The 19,234-nt window shown below is 54.7% G+C and overlaps 1 protein-coding gene across 1 annotated transcript in view; it reads right to left on the reverse strand.

Annotated features, from left to right (window-relative positions):
- The window catches only part of CAMTA2 (calmodulin binding transcription activator 2), a gene marked incomplete at its 5' end in the record, with an annotated part of 30,999 nt that extends 13,292 nt beyond the window's left edge, over window positions 1-17,707 (reverse strand). The window contains 8 exon segments of the mRNA XM_048516850.1: window positions 3,035-3,150; window positions 8,972-9,106; window positions 9,240-9,366; window positions 10,138-11,285; window positions 13,706-13,846; window positions 14,647-14,800; window positions 16,956-17,027; window positions 17,300-17,707. Of these exon segments, the coding sequence (XP_048372807.1) occupies window positions 3,035-3,150; window positions 8,972-9,106; window positions 9,240-9,366; window positions 10,138-11,285; window positions 13,706-13,846; window positions 14,647-14,800; window positions 16,956-17,027; window positions 17,300-17,707 (2,301 nt within the window).
- Between the last annotated feature and the right edge of the window lie 1,527 nt (window positions 17,708-19,234).

Here is a 19,234-nt window from a genome sequence, read left to right on the forward strand (position 1 = left end):
CCCCTCCAGAGAAAGCCACTGTCCATTCCATTGTGTGCTCCCCAAATGGTCCCCCTGGGGTGGGTGCCCCCTCCTGCACGCCAGCTCCCCCCCCCCCTTGCCCGAGTGTTTTTGAGGGACTGGTCACAGTTCCGCAGGCTCTGTAAGACAGAGCTATTCCGCCAGGCCTATGTTTGAGGTCAGCGATGGTGTCGCCAGGGCCCTTTGCCTCCCCCCCACCCGCTCTTCTTATTTTGTTTTCTTGTCTTTCCCCCAAGCCAGTATGGATGGAGTTGGGAGCATGGCCTTTTCATCCTTCCCCTGAGGATACTGCATTGTAAAGGTGAATTTTATATGATTTTCATGCATTATGTTTTTATGTCGTATGGTGTCCTGAGCCCACGTGGGGAAGGGCGTCTTAGAAACAAATAAATTTGGGCTTAGTTTGTTATAAACCCACCAACATGGGTTTCATTTGTTATTATTGCTGCGTATTGAATTTTAAATGTTTGTAGATGTTTTTAAAGTAATTTATTGGTCCTCACTGTACTGTGAACCACCTAGAGCCCTTGGGGGATGAGGTGGTCTACGAAATCCAATATACTAAAATAAACAAACAAACAAATACATTAAATCAGTGATGAGACCCGGCCAGTCTGGGCCATCTAGCTGAGGGCGTCCTCCATTTCTCTGCTCTCAGCTAACAATCACTTTCTGCTCCACTGGATTGAGAGGGCCAGTGTGCCCCCCCCACCCCATCCCTTGATTGCTTAAGAGGGAGGGGGCGTTCCCTTGAGCCTCTGGCCTTTTATCTGTTATGGTAAAACTACAAGAAACACCATATCTGCACAGGAAGAGGTTCCGTGTGACTGTCCCACCAACTCCCACCGGAGTGGTCAAAGAAGAAGAAGAAGAGAAGAAGAGAAGAAGAGTTTGGATTTATTTCCCTGCTTTCTCTCCTGCAGAAGACTCCAAGGGGCTGACAATCTCCTTGCCCTTCCCCCCTCACAACAAACATCCTGTGAGGTGGGTGGGGCTGAGAGAGCTCCGAGAAGCTGTGACTAGCCCAAGGTCACCCAGCTGGCGTGTGTGGGAGTGCACAGGCTAATCTGAATCCCCCAGATAAGGCTCCACAGCTCAGGCGGCAGAGCTGGGAATCAAACCCGGTTCCTCCAGATTAGATACACGAGCTCTTAACCTCCTACGCCACGGCAGGCTGACCACTCTGCTGTGGTGAGTGGCTGGGGGGGGCACACGGAGGGGCTGTCCATGTGCATCACTGACAAAGCTGGCCCTCCTCCTCGGCTGAGTTCAATGGAAAGAATGTCGGGGGCCATGGGGTGGGGGGGGAGATGCCGGCTGGCCCTCCCCCCCCCTAATCCCCTGCCTGCCTTGATGCTGCGGGGATCTTATCTCCCCGGCCGGCAGCCCTACGGGACCAAGAATAGCAGAGCTGCTGGCCACACAGGTGCCAACCCCAGTGAAACCCGAGAGCCGACGACGCCAGGGACAGAAAGGGCTAAATATACCAGGCCGGCCGCCAGGCCTGGCAACAAAGAGAGAGAAAGGGAGGGGGGCCCCTCAGAGCCCCTGCTGGAGCCGATCCCCGCATCCTTCTCCAGCCAGCGCCAGGCTCGGGGCATCTGCCTCCCTCGTGCTGGGCCCTTCCTGACCCGGCCATGGCCCACGATCTGCCCAGGGTGCTGCCAACCTGTCAGCCTTTGCTTGGAGCAAGTGTCGCCGTCCTCATCCTTACGCAAAAAACATCCACCAGAACTCTGCGCAAGCTCTGTGGAGTTGTGTGTGCATCTCTGTTTTCATCATCTTCAATAAAGGCCCCTGCCTCTCCCCGAAGACCTCTCCCTTCACCTGCTGACAGGTGCCTGGGTCCCTCTTTCGCCTTCCAACCTCTGGGTTGTGCAAGATTTCCTCCCTCCCTTGCAGCGGCCGGCACTGCTGCTGCCCGGGTGGGGGTCTAACGCCAGGGTCTTTCAGGGGACCCCTTCACCTGAGAGACCAGGGCAGGCTGCAGCCTCCACGGGGGGGGCGGGGGGGATGCTTTGCCCGTGAGCCTGCAGTGACTACTTCCTCACAATATGGCAGCCGGTTGGTCTGACCCATCCACTGTGACCCCCCACCCACTCCTTGCCAAGTCCAGGAGCGAGAGAGAGAGCTACGAGTTCCACAGATATGGAGGGGAAGGAGACGGGGAATTGGTCACTGTGTGTGTGTGTGGGGGGAAAGCGTCCCACACAAAGTTTCCTCTGATTGTCACTCAATATTTATTTGCTTTATTCACATCCCACCTTTCTCCCCAGAGGCGACCCAAAGCGGCTGATGTTGTCCTCCTCTCCTCCATTTAGCCCTCACAACCCCCCTGCAAAGTAGGGTGGGCTGAGAGTGGAGGACTGGCCCAAGGCGGGGATAGGGAAGGCACCCAGGGATTTCTCAGGGCGGAACGTTCCAGCAGGCGCTGGGCATCTCCGAAAGGACAAATGGGATGGGCGAAAGAGTTGTTTGCAGTATCAAGGTGTGGAGGGATACACGCTAGCCCTGCCTGCTCGTATACATCCCGTGCATGCCTACAACTCTCTGGAAGAAATAGCCAACGCGAGTTTACTTTGCAAGCAAAGCTGGAGCCCCGTGCCGGGATGAACGTGGGTTTGAATCTCACGCTGAGCTGCAGAGCTGCTCAGCGTAACATGAGAATTATTCAAAACACCGATCACCGATTGTGCAGGCACTCACCGTAACTTGTGAACAGACAGGAGCGACTAGAAAGCTTCCCCCCCCTCTGCTGCCTCCTGCCCCCCACCAAGGCCCTTGTGCACTGAAGGGCAAGGATGACCCCCTGAATCCCTCCGCTCCAACCCAGAGAGCAACTTCGTAAGCAGTCTGTAGTAACAGGATAGGAATTGCTACAAGCAGCTCAAAACCTCTCAAGACAGTCCGGAAACTGTTTTGTGGCGGGTTCAGGAGGGAGGCAGATGTCGGGGGCTCAGCCCTTGCGGCCTGCATTCCCACCCCAAGCCCACCCTGCCCACAGGAAACTCACCTGGCTGGGCGGCTTCTCCCCACGCAGCGGCTGGGGGGCTGCAGCGGCCGTCATCTCAGCCACCCGCTTCTCCATCTGCTCCAGGCGCTCCAGGATGGACATTCTGAACTGGTTGTCTGAATTGGGGTGGGGGGGGAAGGGGGGAGAGAAATCATGAGGTTCCAGCCTGCTCCGTCCTGGCCTCTGATCCCGTGTGGAGGCACTGCCTGGTGGCTGGCTGGCGGCGCAGGAGAGAAAGGTCAGGGTGGAGCACAGGGGCTAATCCTGACTCAAGGCTGATTAGCTAGGATGGAAAATGGGTGCCTAAAATCCCAGAGATCTTTTGGGGGGGGGGAGATTAGTGTGTGTGTGTGTGTGTGTGCATAAGGGAAGCTGCTGGGCATCATCACAAGAAAGGATCCAGGAATCCTACAGCAAACCAGCCAGATCTCACCTGTGTGGCTTCAGCCCATTCCGTACCTGAGGAAAAGACACATGGGCCCCAAGGAGCCCACACGGCCCCCGGCCTGGAGTCACAAACTGAGCGGAGGAGGGACGGGGAGGGGAGCGTGCCCTCAGTGCAACCCTCTGCTCCGGCAGCCCCTGCCCCACTTCTCCTCAGCCTCCGCCAACCTACGCAAAGTCACGAGGCCCCACTTTCTTCCCCACAATACTCAAAATACTTGCTCCATCTAAGCCCATTTCCCCATGGTTCATTCAGCTCTCCACCCCACAAGTGTTAGGAATCAGCGAGGACAGCAGGAGGGACGTGCAAGCAACAGGAAGACCCCCACCCCCCTCCAGCCCACAACTTCAGGCATCGACTCTGCGTTAATCAATCAAGAGAGGAAGAAGGCTTTTTTCTCATCAGTCAAACCTCCAGGAGAAGGTGGGGTGAGGCTGGGTGTTCTCACGATGCCCCTCTGAGGTGAGAAAAACCTGAACTCACGGCAGAAGGTCTCTTGCCCACAAATGGAGTTTCCCCACCTCTCCCCATCCCTCCATTGCAGCATCCTCTACCCCCCTCCCCAGAGTCCCCCCCCCCAAGCCAGGTACCTTCTGTGTCCATCTCCTAGGGGAAGCAGGGGTTGCCCCCAGCCCAAGCACCGGTGCTCTGCTCCACGGCTCCCAGCGGGAATCAGAGCCTTGGCCAGAGACCCTGCAGAAAGCCCAGGTTAGCACCGCCCCCGCCAGGCACTTGGCTGGGAGGGGTGCAAAGCAGGGCACGCCAACCCTGCCTGGTATGTGGCAACAGCGAAGAAAGGGGAGGGTGGGGCTCCGGCCTCCCTGCCCAGCTGGCAGTGGAAGAAGAGGGGAGCACCCAGCCGGCCCCCCCTGCTCCCCCACCGAACAAAGAAAGAGGCAGCAAAGAGGCAGCAGCCAGACAGCGAAGTGTGACAAGACTCCGGCGGCTGGGCGGCCGTCCCGAAATAGCCTCTGGTCTGGGGAGGGCGCCCAGCAAGCCCTTAATGAGATCCGAAGGCCACATGCGAGCACAGCAACACAGGCACACTTGCTTGCGGGGGTGGAGCGGGGGGGGGGAGAGTGGTGCCCGGCAGACCTTTCGGCTCTCCGCTTAAAGACACAATCACAGGGGTGCATAGGTGGTGGTGGAGGTGGGGGTCGCAGGTCCCACTAAGACAAAGAGCTCCCCCCCTTTAACACTGCCTTTTCTCTTTCACTTCTGGGCCTGCCGTACAAAGACAGCGTCTTGTGGCAGGGAGTTCCACCCAAATATCAGTTCTTCTTGCGAGGGTTTTGTGGAGGAACTCGGCTTTGGGGCTGGGGCTTACTGGCTGCCATAATGGACAAGGAAGAACACCCCCCACCCCAGACGCAGGAAGGAGAAAGCTCTGGGCCAGGTCCGGTCCCACTGAGACTTGGGCCACCTGCAAAGCTGTGATCAGTCCTGTCCGACTCCTTGGTATTTAACCCCCTCCCCCTCCCCAGTACTGTTTTGTGCTCCAAAGCAACTTACACAATCCTGTTTATTGTTGATTTCAAATATCTGTCTCCCACCGTTCCTGATAGATGAAGGTAGCTGACAAGAAGAGCTGGAAGCATTTTCAGTTTATAAACCAAACGTCAAGTAACCACCCCCAAATCTTTCCCTGCTGCCAACTCAAACTCCGCTCCCCTCCGCCTTACCCTCACAACAGCCTTACGAGATGTTGTGGCTAGAACAGTGATGGCGAACCTTTTTAAGACCGAGTGCTCAAATGGCAACCCAAAACCCACTTACTTATCGCAAAGGGCCAACACAGCAATTTAACCTGAATACTGAGGTTTTAGTTTAGAAAAAACAATTGGCTCCAAGGCATGTGTTACTTGGGAGTAACCCTGGTGCTAGTCTGTGGCTTTGCTTTGAAGCAACCGCGCAACTCTTCCAACGGGTGAATCATGACCCTAGGAGGGTTCGCTCAGAAGCAAGCCCCATTGCCAGCAACCAAGCTTACTCCCAGGTAAAGGATCACACTTTAGTTCTTTGCATGAAAATCAGTGGGGTTTAACAGCACATAATAGGGTTACCCACAGTGCTTCCCCAAAACTAGGTCTTAGGTTTAATGGTAATAATCGAGCGCAACGGCCCAGGCCAGCCTAGATGTGTGTGGGGGGGGGATGGGGGCGACTCTGTTTGCGCGTGCCCACAGAGAGGGCTCTGAGTGCCACCTCTGGTACCCATGCCATAGGTTCACCACCACTGGGCTAGAATCTGGGAGACCCAGATGTTGTGGCTAGAATCTGGGAGACCCAGATGTTGTGGCTAGAATCTGGGAGACCCGGCTTCAAATCCCACTCCCCACCCAGGCTGTGGAAGCTTCCTGGGCAACCTGGGCCCAGATGTGCATGAGGCATGTGCCTGTTATTAAAAACCAAGATGGCAGAAAGCACGCTGCCCTGTGACTGCCAAAGACCTCTGGCCCCAAATGCACAGCCAAGATGTGCTGAGATCATGTCAACATGGTACAGGCTGTCTCACAGCCCCGGGTTGATGCCTGCGGTGGGCTGGGTCATGAGATGTTGCGCAAGAGTGGGTTGGGGAGAGGAGCAGACCAGCAGATCCACAGAACCAGCAGCAGGAACTGAGGCCCAGAAATCTCCCAGTATTACAGGCTGATCTCCAAATGACACGGATCCAGCAGCAGAAGGCCTGCATGTGAGCTCCCAAAGGCACCTGGTGGGCCCCGGCGAGTAGCAGAGTGCTGGACTAGATGGACTCTGGTCTGATCCAGCAGGCTCCTTCTTATGTTCTTAAGGCCCTTGCTTTCACCTCCTGCACGTGAGCTCCCCAAGGCACCTGGTGGGCCACTGCGAGTAGCAGAGTGCTGGACTAGATGGACTCTGGTCTGATCCAGCAGGCTCCTTCTTATGTTCTTAAGGCCCTTGCTTTCACATCCTGCATGTGAGCTCCCAAAGGCACCTGGTGGGCCACTGCGAGTAGCAGAGTGCTGGACTAGATAGACTCTGGTCTGATCCAGCAGGTTCTTTCTTAGGCTCTTATGTTCTTATGTTCCTCTGGAGAAAATGGCTGTCCTGGAAGGTGCACTCCAGGACAGATCACTGCTGCCAGGACAGATCCGTTCTCCAGGTGCCACCCTCCCTATGCGCTGTCTCCGCACCTGCAGGAATTCCCCAGCTCCAAGTTGGCAACCCAGCCAGGTCCCAGGCCCAGCTCCTGGCCTCTCAGGTAGAAGGCTTGGGACACTTTTCAGACTTAGCCACGCAGACCCGTTCCGCAAGAGGCAGCTTCACAGGTTCAGATGTGTTCATACCGAGACACGCATGCCAGGGGTCCCTTGAACAGGGGTGCATGGGGGGGGGGTGAGTTCTTCAGGAGAAGGGTGGGGGAGGGACTCAGGTCAAGGACTCTCGGCTTCTCTTGGGTGGGAGTGGGCGCAGAGCCAGGTTTCCGGGGTGTTATTCCTGGCCCACTGTGCCCCCGTCATGGAAAGTCGTGACCCGCTCCTTCCTTCCAGCCCTCCAGTTTCCAGCATGCCAGGAACACCCCCCTCCCTGTAAGGTGATACCCTGGAGCTGGCCCCAGTCCGAGACCTGGACGCTCCCTCCTCCGCTGCGAGGTTTTTCCAACAGGAGGCCACAAACAATTCTGAGGGGCTGAGCACCGGCTCCCCTGCCAGGGACGACGACGACGACGACGGGACTCAGACCTTAGTTGGGCAGCTCAACCCAGGCCGTCAGGGGAGAGCAGCCGGCACCCACGGGGGCAGCAGGAGTCCGGAATTCCCTGGGGGCGGGGGTTGCAGGTATGATAGCCGTGCCGGGATGGCCGCTGGAGGGCTCGGGCTCACTCGTCACCCGGGCTGGCTTCAGATCTATTATTATTATTATTATTATTATTATTATTATTATTATTATTATTATTATTATTATTATTATTATTATTATTATTATTATTATTGATGATGATGATGATGATGATGATGATGTTTGTTTGTTTGTTTGTTTGTTTGTTTGTTTGTTTAATATACTGCCCCATCCCCGAAGGGCTCTGGGCGGTGTACAACATAAATCCACAGATAAAAACATCATAACAAAACTTCCATAAATATAATAAAACTACGGTTGTGTCCTAAGATGGCCTCCCACCTAAACCTAATCCTCCTAGGAGGGGGAGGGAGAGGTAGCGGGTCCTGATGGTATGAAGGAGAAGAAGAAGAAGAAGAAGAAGAAGAAGAAGAAGAAGAAGAAGAAGAGGAGGAGGAGGAGGAGGAGGAGGAGGAGAAGAAGAAGAAGAGGAGGAGGAGGAGGAGGAGGAGGAGGAGTTTGGATTTATATCCCCTCTTTCTCTCCTGCAGGAGACTCAAAGGGGCTGACCATCTCCTTGCCCTTCCCCCCCAACAAACACCCTGTGAGGTGGGTGGGGCTGAGAGAGCTCTGAGAAGCTGTGACTAGCCCAAGGTCACCCAGCTGGCATGTGTGGGAGTGCACAGGCTAATCTGAATTCCTCAGATAAGCCTCCACAACTCAAGCGGCAGAGCTGGGAATCAAACCCGGTTCCTCCAGATCAGAGTGCACCTGCTCTTAGCCACTATGCCACTGCTGCTCCTTAAGGACCCATATATCCCAGTAATGGGTCCCAATGACATTGGGGAGGGGGCATACTCAGCAGCTGGTTTCTCCAAAAGCCTGGTGGAACAACTCAGTCTTGCAGGCCCTTGCGGAAATCACCAAGATCTAGTTAGAATTTGCGGTTTTCCGAGGTCAGGGATCTACCTATCAGCTTGTCAGCATGGCTACCATGCTGGTGGGGCTGATGGAATTGTAGTTCCCGAACATCTCGGAGAGCCGCATGTGTTCCCTACCCTGACGTTGAACTGCGTCAGAGGGGCTCAGGGTCCAGCACCCTTATCAGTTTCGTCAGCATGGCCAATTGGCCATGCTGGTAGGGGCTGATGGGAATTGTAGTTCCTGAACATCTGGAGAGCCGCAGGTTCCCTACCCCTGATCTAGGCACATCTCCTCAAGAAAGTCACAAAGGCCACGGCTCACCAGACCCACGCATGCCAGCCACGCGCGGGGGTGTTCCAGCCAGGGTCGGTTCCAGGAGATGGTGGATCTGGACAGAGAGTTCCCAGGGCCCCTCCCCTGCCTGACCAGTCCCCTGTTAACGCCACCCTTCCCTCTCACCCACCTGCATGCCCCTCCCCTGCCTATATGCCTCACCCACAGCTGCCTGGCCCCCTGCCGCCCCTTGCCCAGTGGCAACTGCGGTAGAGTGGGCAAAGGGTTGGAAGCAGCGGCCCGGCCAAGAACCCCGGGCCGTGGCAGCTCCTCCACCTCGTGGTATGCCGGCACCAACCCTGGTTCCAGTTGCAAAACCTCCCACACCCCTTCAGGAGAGCCCCAGCACCCTCTCCCTCCGACCTTGGGAAAAGCAGAACTCCCTCTCCAAAGATGACACCCTGATCCAGCCGCGGCGGCAGGCAGCACACTCACCGTCCAAGGAGAGCCAATCCAGCTGGGTGCTGGGCAGCGCCATGAAGTTCCGGGCCCGGTACTCGAAGAGAACTGACATGGAGAGCAACCGGGAATCGCAAACTACTTGCAGGGGCACCAAACCTGCCTTGTGGGCTGCGCGAGAAAAGTAAGAGTGCTCTTTAGAAAAGGCAAGGGTTGCGCTCACACCCACTGGAAGCCAGGCAGCCTGGCCCCGCCCCCCCCCCCACATCAGGAGGACAGCCCCCCCTCACCCTAAGCCTCATACCTGGGCAGTAGCATCTGAGCACCCCAGACTGGATAAGAGAGGCAGGGACTGAAATCTGGTCAAAGAGGCACGTGTAGGTCTCCTCCTCATCCATCCAAGGACCGGTGATGAGCACCTTGACGCCACCCTGTTCCCACGGGAAGGAGAGTGAAAGAGATGAGTTCAGAGGGAAGGGGGTGGCCTCATCCAGAGGTGTCCAACTCTGGTGCTTCAGATGTTCACGGACTACAATTCCCACCAGTCCCTGCTGGCATGGCCAATCGGTTCGCCAGTAGCTCTTGGATCCCCCACCCCGCCTGCTGGCAACTCTACTAGGCCCTCCATGCCCTGAGCTAAGAAGAAGAAGAAGAGTTTGGATTTATATCCCCCCTTTCTCTCCTGCAGGAGACTCAAAGGGGCTTACAATCTCCTTGCCCTTCCCCCGTCCTCACAACAAACACCCTGTGAGGTGGGTGGGGCTGAGAGAGCTCCGAGAAGCTGTGACTAGCCCAAGGTCACCCAGCTGGCGTGTGTGGGAGTGTAGAGGCTAATCTGAATTCCCCAGATAAGCCTCCACAGCTCAGGCGGCAGAGCTGGGAATCAAACCCGGTTCCTCCAGATTAGATACATGAGCTCTTAACCTCCTACGCCACTGCTGCTCCTCATGGCCTCATCCAGGGGTGTCCAACTCTGGTGTTTCAGATGTTCATGGACTACAATTCCCATCAGTCCCTGCTGGCATGGCCAATCGGTTCGCCAGTAGCTCTTGGATCCCCCATCCCACCTGCCGGCAACTCTACTGGGCCCTCCCTGCCCCTGAGCTAAGCGACAAAGCACTCTCCTGGGGCCCCTCCCTTTCCAGAAAGTCCCACGGTCCTTCCTGCCCCATGTCCCAGTGGCTTCCCTGTGTCACACCCACCTCTGGGTAGGACCACTCGGGCGAGAAGTCTGTGATGGACACCAGCGGCTGGGGGGAGCCCTGTGGGGCTCCTTCCGTTGTATAGCAGGGCTGCACCAGCGCCTCAGGCAGGGCCGAGGCGGGGCTGCCTGGGCCACCGTTGCCTTCCTTGGGGCCGGGGGGCACGCTGTCAGGCCCAGGCTCCTCAGTCATCAGCTCGTTCATGAGGTCCGGGAAGTGGCTGTCGAAGGAGAGGCTGAAGGAGCTGCCTGCCGCCGCAGCGGCTGCCGTCTGGATGATGGAGTACAGCTCTTCTTGGAGTTCTGTGGCCGCCATCCCCGTCACTTCCTCTGCTCGGCCCCCACCCCCGCCCTCGCCCAGCACCCGCTCGGCCTGCAAGCCCACTTCCCCTGCGGTCTCCATGGGGGTCTCGGAGCTGTCCTTCGCCTCCGGGCCCTCCGCAGCAGAGGGGGAAGGCGGCCTTGGCACTTGTCCGGCTCCATCGTCTTGGATGAAGAAGCGGTTTGTGGACACAAACAGGGAGTAAGCTGGTGGGACAGAAGTCTCTGGAGGCTCCGGTTTGGCTTGGAGACCCGTCCCACCCCCATAGGTCTGCCCCTGCTTGGGGCTGTTCAGAAAACAGTCGGGGTCAAAGGTCTCTGGGCCCACTTCATTAGTCTCCATGGTGGCTTCCAGGTTCTGCGATAGGACCAGGCCCGGTCCGGGCAAGAGAGCCAACCCCAGAGGGGTGGCCAGTGACCCACCCCCATCTCCAGAGACCAGATGCTGGCTAGGAGTGAGCGCCAGGGGTTTCTCTGCACCTCTGAGGCCAGTCATGACCAAGATGGTGCTCCCTGGGAGGCCGACCGAGAGCGTGACAGCTGGCAGCTCCTGCTTGGGGAAGCCATTGGACTGCACCAAACTAGGCGAGGGCCGAGTGGGGTCGGGAGCGGCGTCCACCAGGCGAGGCGAGAGGGCCTTGGCCAGCTTTGAGTCCTTATCGGATCCCGATGACTTGGCCGGTTCAGGCTCAGCTTTTGTCTCAGCGCTGCCAGAAATGTTCTGGACCTCCGTCAATGCAGGGTAAGGGCAAGGGCGGACTTCCACCTTGGGGGAGATGATCCGGTGCTTCGTGCTGCTGCATTTGTGCGGGACGTGGCCGGGACTTCCTGGCATCGGGCGGGGCAAGAAAAGGAAAAACATGTGAGCAGAGAACAGAACGGAGAGATGAAGCAAGAAAACTCAGCCCGCAGGGAAACGGCCGAGTCTCTCTGAGCTGCCATCAGGAGTGAGCAAGAAGCTATCTGAACTCACACTTTCTTCTGCAAAATATTCACACAGCCACACAAGACACTGGGCCACATACACCATCAGCCTCGATCCCACATGGCTTTTTTTGTTCAGATCAAAATATTTGCAGGTGCCCCCACTTTGCGAGGACACTCCATGACCCACAGAACAAAGTCACTGAGAAGGGAGGGGTGCCAGAGGAGCAGGCGAATACAGAGAGCAGAGGCAGCCACTCCCTCGCAATTAACAACCGCATTTACTCAGCACCGATAATGCTGCTGCTGCTTCTGAACGTGTTGTTATATTTCTGTTTTTAACAACTTGGAAATGAGCGAAAGGGTATGCTCTTGTGGTGAACAACAAATTGAAACATTGGCACATCAACTGCTTTGCTGCCCTAAATTTGCTAATATCAGATCAAAATATTCCAATATTCTTTCTAGGATACCTAGTGAAATGGGAGAATCAGGTAGACTCCCTTTCCTTCTGGACAATTCTGACAATGAAACTTGTGAATTGGTAGCACGATTTTTACTGGATTTTTACTGATGCACAATCAATAATTTATATTCTATCTTAAACCTTTGTATTTGTGTACCTTTTATCTCAGGTTTTTTTATTGTGTTATGATTATTGTTATGCCAAATAAAGGCTTATTATTATTATTATTATTATTATATTTCTGTTTTTTAACTTCGGAGAACAAAATTAACCAAGCCAGCAGCACGAGGGCGAGGCCTCCGTCTCTGGGCGCTCCAGAGGAGCTGGCTGGTCTCCAGGTTGCTGAGCTAGATGGGCCCTCCCTGGTCTGGTCAGCAGAGCTCTTCTGATGTTCTCGGCATGAACAGGAGTCCATGGAGGACCTCAAAGACAAGTAGAAGCTTCAGAAAGAAGATGCCCGCTAACTGTCTTCAATAAGCACAGTTTCAAACAGCTGGGTTTGAGTCCTGGAGCTCCTCAGAGAAACCAGATTCCTGGGGTGTAAGAAGCTTTCCAACCTTGGGAGTCCTCACACTCTTGCTGGTCTCCAGTCCAGCTGTTCTCCTGGACTCAAATCCAGATGTTCCAAAGGGAAGGGTCCCTAGGCCAGGCCTCCCGCAAGGGCAAGTCGAAACCAGAGGAACGGAGCTTGTAGTAAATCCTCAGAAATATCGCAATTCACCACTGGGGGGCATCCCACTCTCCTGACAGCCTCGGAGCACCAACACCCAGGAAGCCAGCAACAACCTGTGTGTGTGCGTGTGTGCGCGTGCGCGTGAATTAATCAGACAAGGAGATTTGGTTGCCCCTTCAACGGCCAAGGGCTGAGAACCCTCCCTCTTATTCCACACAACCATTTTCCCAAGCACAGTTTTTTCAGCCTGCAAAAACTGTTTCAGCCTGTCGGAAGGAGAGCAAGCTGGCTGCAGGGGAGACAAACACCCCTATAGCAGCCACCGGGGCAAAGAAGGGGCTGTTTTACTCCCTCTTTCTCCACAACCCCCGGCTCTCCTCTCTTCCAGGACCCCTGGAATCTTCTCTCTCTCCCCCCATAGCTGCTGTGCCCAGTGCTGAGGAAGGGGCGGGGGGGGGGGGGGGACAGAGAGAAGCCCTTCCCTTTCCTTCGTTCCAGATACATGAGGGCTGGCTAAACCCCGGCCGTACGCTGGCTGCTGACGGCGTGAAACTTGTGTATTTAATATTAGTTACGTGTGTACTTAGTGGGGTGGAGCACAGGGCACGCAGGAGTCAGCTGCGTCTTTTGGTCGATGGTCGCTGCAAACGTGTCTCTCTGTGAGCTGGAGATATGGCATGTAAGGATTCATCCTGACCCTGCAAATCTCACACATTCCGGATTAATTTCTTCTGTACTTCTGTGACTGATCAGGAAAAGAAATCCAAGAACGTTCAAATTCTTTGCACATTCCCTTTGAGTAGGGTAACGGCTACGTATTGGCGCCCCATTTTGCCTAATGGGGCTCTGTGTCATAGTCTGGAAACAAAATTACAGGACCGCAATAAGAATGTAAGAGCACCTGGACCGGGTCAGACCTGGGTGGGGGATGGGGGTGGGGTTTGGGCCAGCTTGTCCAGCAGCTGCTTCCCACAGAACTTGCTCTGGAAGGTCTTCAAGCAAAGCATGGGCCTCAAACCCTTCCCCTGTTGTTGCCACCAAGCAACTTGTATTCAGGGAAGATACACTGCTTCTGAACATGGAGGCTCCATTTAGCCATCGTGAATTGGTCTGAAGAGAGTCAGCGGAGGGAAGTGGGCTCAGAGAGCGTTCCTAGAAAGGGGGGGGGGGCAGCAGGAGACTTACCAAGACCACTGCTGCAGAGACAGGCGTGGGTCCGTGGCAGGGGCTTGGACTGGTGGCTTTCTAGGATCTGCTGCACCAGCTGCTCAATGGAGAACTCCGCCGTGCCGTTCCCGTTGCTGCAGGTCCACTTGATGCCGTGGACTATGGGGGAGACAAAATGGAGCCAAGGAGGCCGGAGGGGGGTGCCGTCAGCTGGGGCCAGGGCTGCTGGGATCATGAGCCCCTCTCCCATTCACGCCCCCTCCCTTGCATGACGGGGGGCTGCCAACTCCTGCTTGGGAAATATCTGGAGATTTGGAGGCTGGGGCCTGGAGAGGGCGGGGCTTGGGAAAGGGAGGGGCTTCAGCCACGCTGGCCTTCCTCCAAAGCAGCCATGTGCTCTCTCTCTTCCAGAGATCAGTTGTAATAAGCATCACCTGCTCCCTTGCAGCTGCACCCACAGCATAGCAGTCTGTCTCAGGCGCTCCCACTCGAGATCTCCCCCCACCCCCTATAAAAATTCATAACCATCCCCTCAGTGGTGGGATCCAAAAATTTTAGTAACAAGTTCCCATGGTGGTGGGATTCAAACAGTGGCGTAGCGCCAATGGAGCTGGGCGTGGCACGACGGGGGCGTGGCCGGGCATTCCGGGGGCGGGGCATTCCTGGGTGGGGCTGTGGCAAGGACGCAGCCGCTGCGCCGGTCCTTGGGCGGGAAACGAATGCACACAGGTGTAGGTGCCACGCACGCCGGTGCACCTCCTGCTAGACTGCTTCAAGTTCTGCGCGCTACTGCTGAGAGGAGGGGCGTAACTAAGGCAAAAATCACGTGGCAAAATCACCCATTAGTAACCCCCTCTTGGCACACACAAATAATTAGTAACCTACGCTCAGGAACCTGTGAGAACCGGCTGGATCCCACCTCTGCATCTCTGCCTCGCCCCCCCCCCCCAGCCACTCACACATCGGCTTCAGCTGCCCGACCAGCTCTTCCTTCGACCACTTGAGCCATTCCTTGCGGTCGCTGTTGATGGAGCAGAGGACGGGGCCACAGATCTTCCCACAGTCCTCAATGGCCGGGACGTTCAGGTAATGGACCAGTACGATGTCCGGATTCTGGAGGGGGTAGGAAAGGGGACAGAGCGGGCTCTCTTGAGAGAGGGGCGGGACTCACCTCCTCTGAGAAGGCAAACCCACCAATCAGGAAGTCCTCCCCCACATATCCTCTCCACCAGAGATCCCACCAGTTATCTTAGCCCCAACAGTGGTTTCTTATGTGCAGAGGCTGGGTACATGGGGGGGCGGGGAGTCAACATCCTGTTTCCTAGTGTGGCCAGCCACAAGACTGGACTACTGCAATGCACTCCACTCGGGGCTACCCTGGAAGAGTATTCAGAGGCTGCCCCCAGTCCAAAACATGTCTTCAATACTACAGCAATAGCACTGTCTACTGATCCACTCCCAAGCCCAGTTCAAGGTGCTTAAAGGCTTCAGTGGCTTGGAACTGGGGTACCAGAAGGACTGCCTCCTCCCATACATTCCTGGCCAGGAATTAAGATCACAGGCCCCATCAATCAAGGAAGCTCATGTGGTGGAGCCTTTGCAGTGGGGGTCCCTAAGTTATGGGACACCCCCCCCCCAGGAAAGTGTGCCCGGCCCCCTCCCTGTCAATCTTCACAAGGTAGCTGAAGACGGTTTTATTTAAGGATGCAGCTACCTAGTTTTTCTTCCTTTCAGAAGTTATTGAATCTAACTAGAGGTTTTTTATCTTCTTTACGATTGTTTACATTGTAAGCTGCCTTGAGTGCTATAAGATCGAAAGGCAGGTAATGAACGTATTCCTAAACCACCACCACCCCAACACCCAAGCCGGGCACAGAAGTCTCCCTTGCCCGTGCCTCTCTGCAACTGTTAATGGGAAGCACACTGCCCTTGAGCATGGAGGCTCCATTTAGTCAACACATTATTGGCCTTTCCTGTGGGGGCACCCAGATTCCCCGCAGGACATTTGCCGGATGCGGCCTCCTCACAGATGCCAGGCCAGCCCACCCTGCCCTCCTGTGACCTAAACGAGGGCTACGATCCTTGCTGGGCTTCTCACAGCTGGTGGCTCTCTGCCTGCCGCCGCTGCTATTTTTACGGCTCCGTGGCTGGTCCTATTTCCTGCCTTCCCAGGACTTTGATACTTTGCTTAGTCATCTGCCAGGGAGGGCCGCTTGATTCAAAAGGTAGGCAGGTCAGTTCTCTAAATAACTGGAGAAATCAGGGGCATGGTTTATTTATTGGCTGTTGTGGGTTTTCTGGGCGATGTGGCCACGGTCTTGGTAGTTTTTGTTCTTAACGTTTTGTCCGCATCTACGGCAGGTATCTTCATAGGCACACTTGGGCAGACGCAACAGGTCACCTCTCCAAATTGACCTCTCCCTGTTGCAGTCATGGTCAGCTCTTTCTGCACCGCAAAATGGGGGTGAGACCACCGGGGCAGTCCTCTGCCCCCAAGGAAGAGAGCAGCCAGCCTTGTCCTTGGTCCTGGGGGTGGTGGAGGTCACCTTTGGGAAAGGGGGACCCTGACCTAAGAGGACCACGGCTCAACCATGTGCTAAGTCCAGGCACCTTTTTTTCTAGAGGAAAAGAGCCCACCCCCCCCACATACCTCTGGGGCAGTGGTGGCGAACGTTTTCGAGACCGAGTGCCCAAATTGCAACCCAAAATCCACTTATTTATCACCGTGGAAGTGCCAGGTAACCACGGGCAATTCTTAGGCCCTGAATACTCGAGATTTTTAGTTTATATAAAAAAACAGTTTGCTCCTTACATGCGTCGTTTACTCAGGTAGTAAGCTTTGGTGGTAGTGGCTTTGCTTTTGGAAGCAACCTCGTGCAAACTTCTTCCAACGTGAATTGAATCATGACTCCAGAAGCGCAAAGCCCCATTGCCAGCTAACTAAAGCTTACTCCCAGGTAAAGCATATCATGCGCTTTTAGTTCTTGCATGAAAATCAGTGGGGTTTAACAAGCGCTTAACTAAGAGGTTGCACCATAGCCTACTCGCTTCCTCAAAACTAGGGTCTTAGGTTTTGAATGCTGAAAATAATCGAGGCCTCCAGCTGCCCAGGCCAGCCTACAGATGGGGGGGGGGGGACTCATGCTTGGCGTGTGCTCCACAGAGAGGGTTCTTGAGTGCTGCACTCCTCTCTGGCACCCGTGCAGCCAGTTATGGTTCGCCCTCCACCACTGCTCTGGGGTGACCCCACCCATTTCCTGACAGGTACCTGCAGCAGCCAGTAGCAACGCCGGTGGAATGTTGGGACGATGGCTGAATGGACGTAGCAGCCGTAGAGACACTGGTGGGGAAGGCAGAGATTGGTTGGAGCTTTTCCAGGACCACCAGATCCCCCCCCCCACTCCCTCCCCACAGCAAACCCGGTCCCTCCAGGACCCCCACCCATTTCTCCCCCATCTGGCTAATTGCTCCAGATCTCCCCACCAGAGAGGACAGTTCTGGCTGCCTGGACCTCCGCAACCCACTTCCTTTTAACTTCTTACTGCCTCAACTTACTGCCCCTCTCCCTAGGATCTGGAAGCCTTCTGCATGCTCCCTTCCTCGACTTCTCACCTCCGACCCCTTACTTTCTAACTTTCATAGCTTCCATATGTGGTCCTCGCGAGTGGTCTTCCCGTCCTTGCGCTTCTTCCAGCAGTAGCCGTCCTTGCGATATTTCACCTTCTTGCGGTTGTACAAGATGATGGATCCATTCTGAGGTCTGCCAGAGAGGGGGAGGAGGAGCGTGTGGTACAGAGTCAGGCACTGGGGGATCTTCTCACAGGGTGAGCTCTTTAAAACGCTTTTAAAGACTGGTGCCCAATGAAGCCAGGAGCACTTTGGAGCAAAACAGAGGTCAACTCTGACATGAACTTTGCTGGGGTTGGGGGGAGTGTGTCTCAGTGTGGGGGCTCCCTCAGTGGATGATGCCTCTAGAACCTGCAGAACTTTGCTTTGTGCTGATTTTAATGCCCTGGCTTGTTTTTATCGCTTTCTTTCTTATCCATAATTTATGTTGTGGTGTTTATTATTCAGCTACACTGTTTGATTTTGTGAGCGGAAAACTGAGTTACCCAGATCAAGAGAAACACGGGTCATCCCTCTGCTTCCTGTCTACCTTCAACATAAGGGCAGCATCACCAGAGAAACACTGTTTTGGGGAGGAGGGGCGTGGCACTTGCCCCAGTCAATCTGAGGTTGCCGTGACTTACCAGCCCATGGGTCTGAGTGCTGGGGGGGTGGGGGGGAGGTGCTGCAGAGCAATGTTTTCAAAGGGAAGGCTGAGTCTGCAAGCACCTCCCAAGCCCCCCGGCTGCTTCCATGTGCAGTTTGACTCCATCCCAACCGGAGTGGTTTTGGGGAGCAAACCCACAACAAGATCTTCTAATCGGCCCCTTTCTGTGCTTCCTTCTGCTCTGCTGTGATCTTTCTCACACCTGGTTTGTGATGGCATTTTTGGGAACAGTGGCATTCTAGCTGTCTTTGGATACCGTGAAGCCAGGATAATGTGCATTTCTGCAGGTCCCACGACATCACTGTTCTCTTCTTGCTGTTTGCAAAATAACCAAGAGTTCGAGCTTTTTTGACTGTCAATGAACTCTGTTGCTTAGAGCTACTTTCACTTTCGACAGTCCGTTGAAACAGTTACAGAAGAAAAGATTCACTGCTTTTTAATAAAAGTGAAGAGTTGAGACTGGCGTTCATATCCTGCTACATCAGATGTAACTCACAGGTACTTGCTGATTGGCTAATTTGTAATGTTGCCTACCTCGTACTTAATTATAATTAATCAGACATCTAGATGTAGCCAGATGATTATAATAGGCCAGATTTAGAGAAAGAAATGTTTGATTTTTTTCCATAAATACGCACTCCTGTGACAAGCAAATCAGACTTCTTTGGCTGGAAGCCTCAGCAGGAGAATAGGTGAGATTTCTAGATGAGGCAATTTGGGCTTTTTGATAATCTCCAAAAACAGTGAGATAAAAGCTGAAGCGCAATACACTTTTTAAAACTATTACTTGCTATAATATGATTAAGCGATCATTTTAGTATTTATATTGTAGAGCGAGCTTTTCAAGCCCGTATTTTTTTGTTGCTCAAAAAAGAAAGAAAGAAAGAATTTGTGGGTCAGCTTTGCAACGACCGTGCTTGTTTCTCCAAGGCTGGGGGACAGATAGTTGCAATCGGTGAGAGAGCTTTCGCCTGCCAGTTGCTGATAAGTGGAGCCCCACAAGGGGCAATTCTCTCACTGATCTAGATTTAATATCTATCTGCGCCCTCTTGCTGGGTTGATCGAGAGATTTGGGCGGGGATGCCATCAATATGCTGAGGACGCCCAGTGGTGGGATCCAAAAATTTTAATAACAGGTTCCGATGGTGGTGGGATTCAAACAGTGGCGCCGCCGCACACACGCACCTCCAGTCCCTATTGGGCAGGGAGGTTGCTTTAGTAACCCCTTCTCGGCACTCAGAAAAAAATTAGTAACCACTTCTAGAGAAGTGGTG

This window comes from Sphaerodactylus townsendi, linkage group LG15, assembly GCF_021028975.2.
Source record: "Sphaerodactylus townsendi isolate TG3544 linkage group LG15, MPM_Stown_v2.3, whole genome shotgun sequence".
NCBI classification, from domain to species: Eukaryota; Metazoa; Chordata; class Lepidosauria; order Squamata; family Sphaerodactylidae; genus Sphaerodactylus; species Sphaerodactylus townsendi.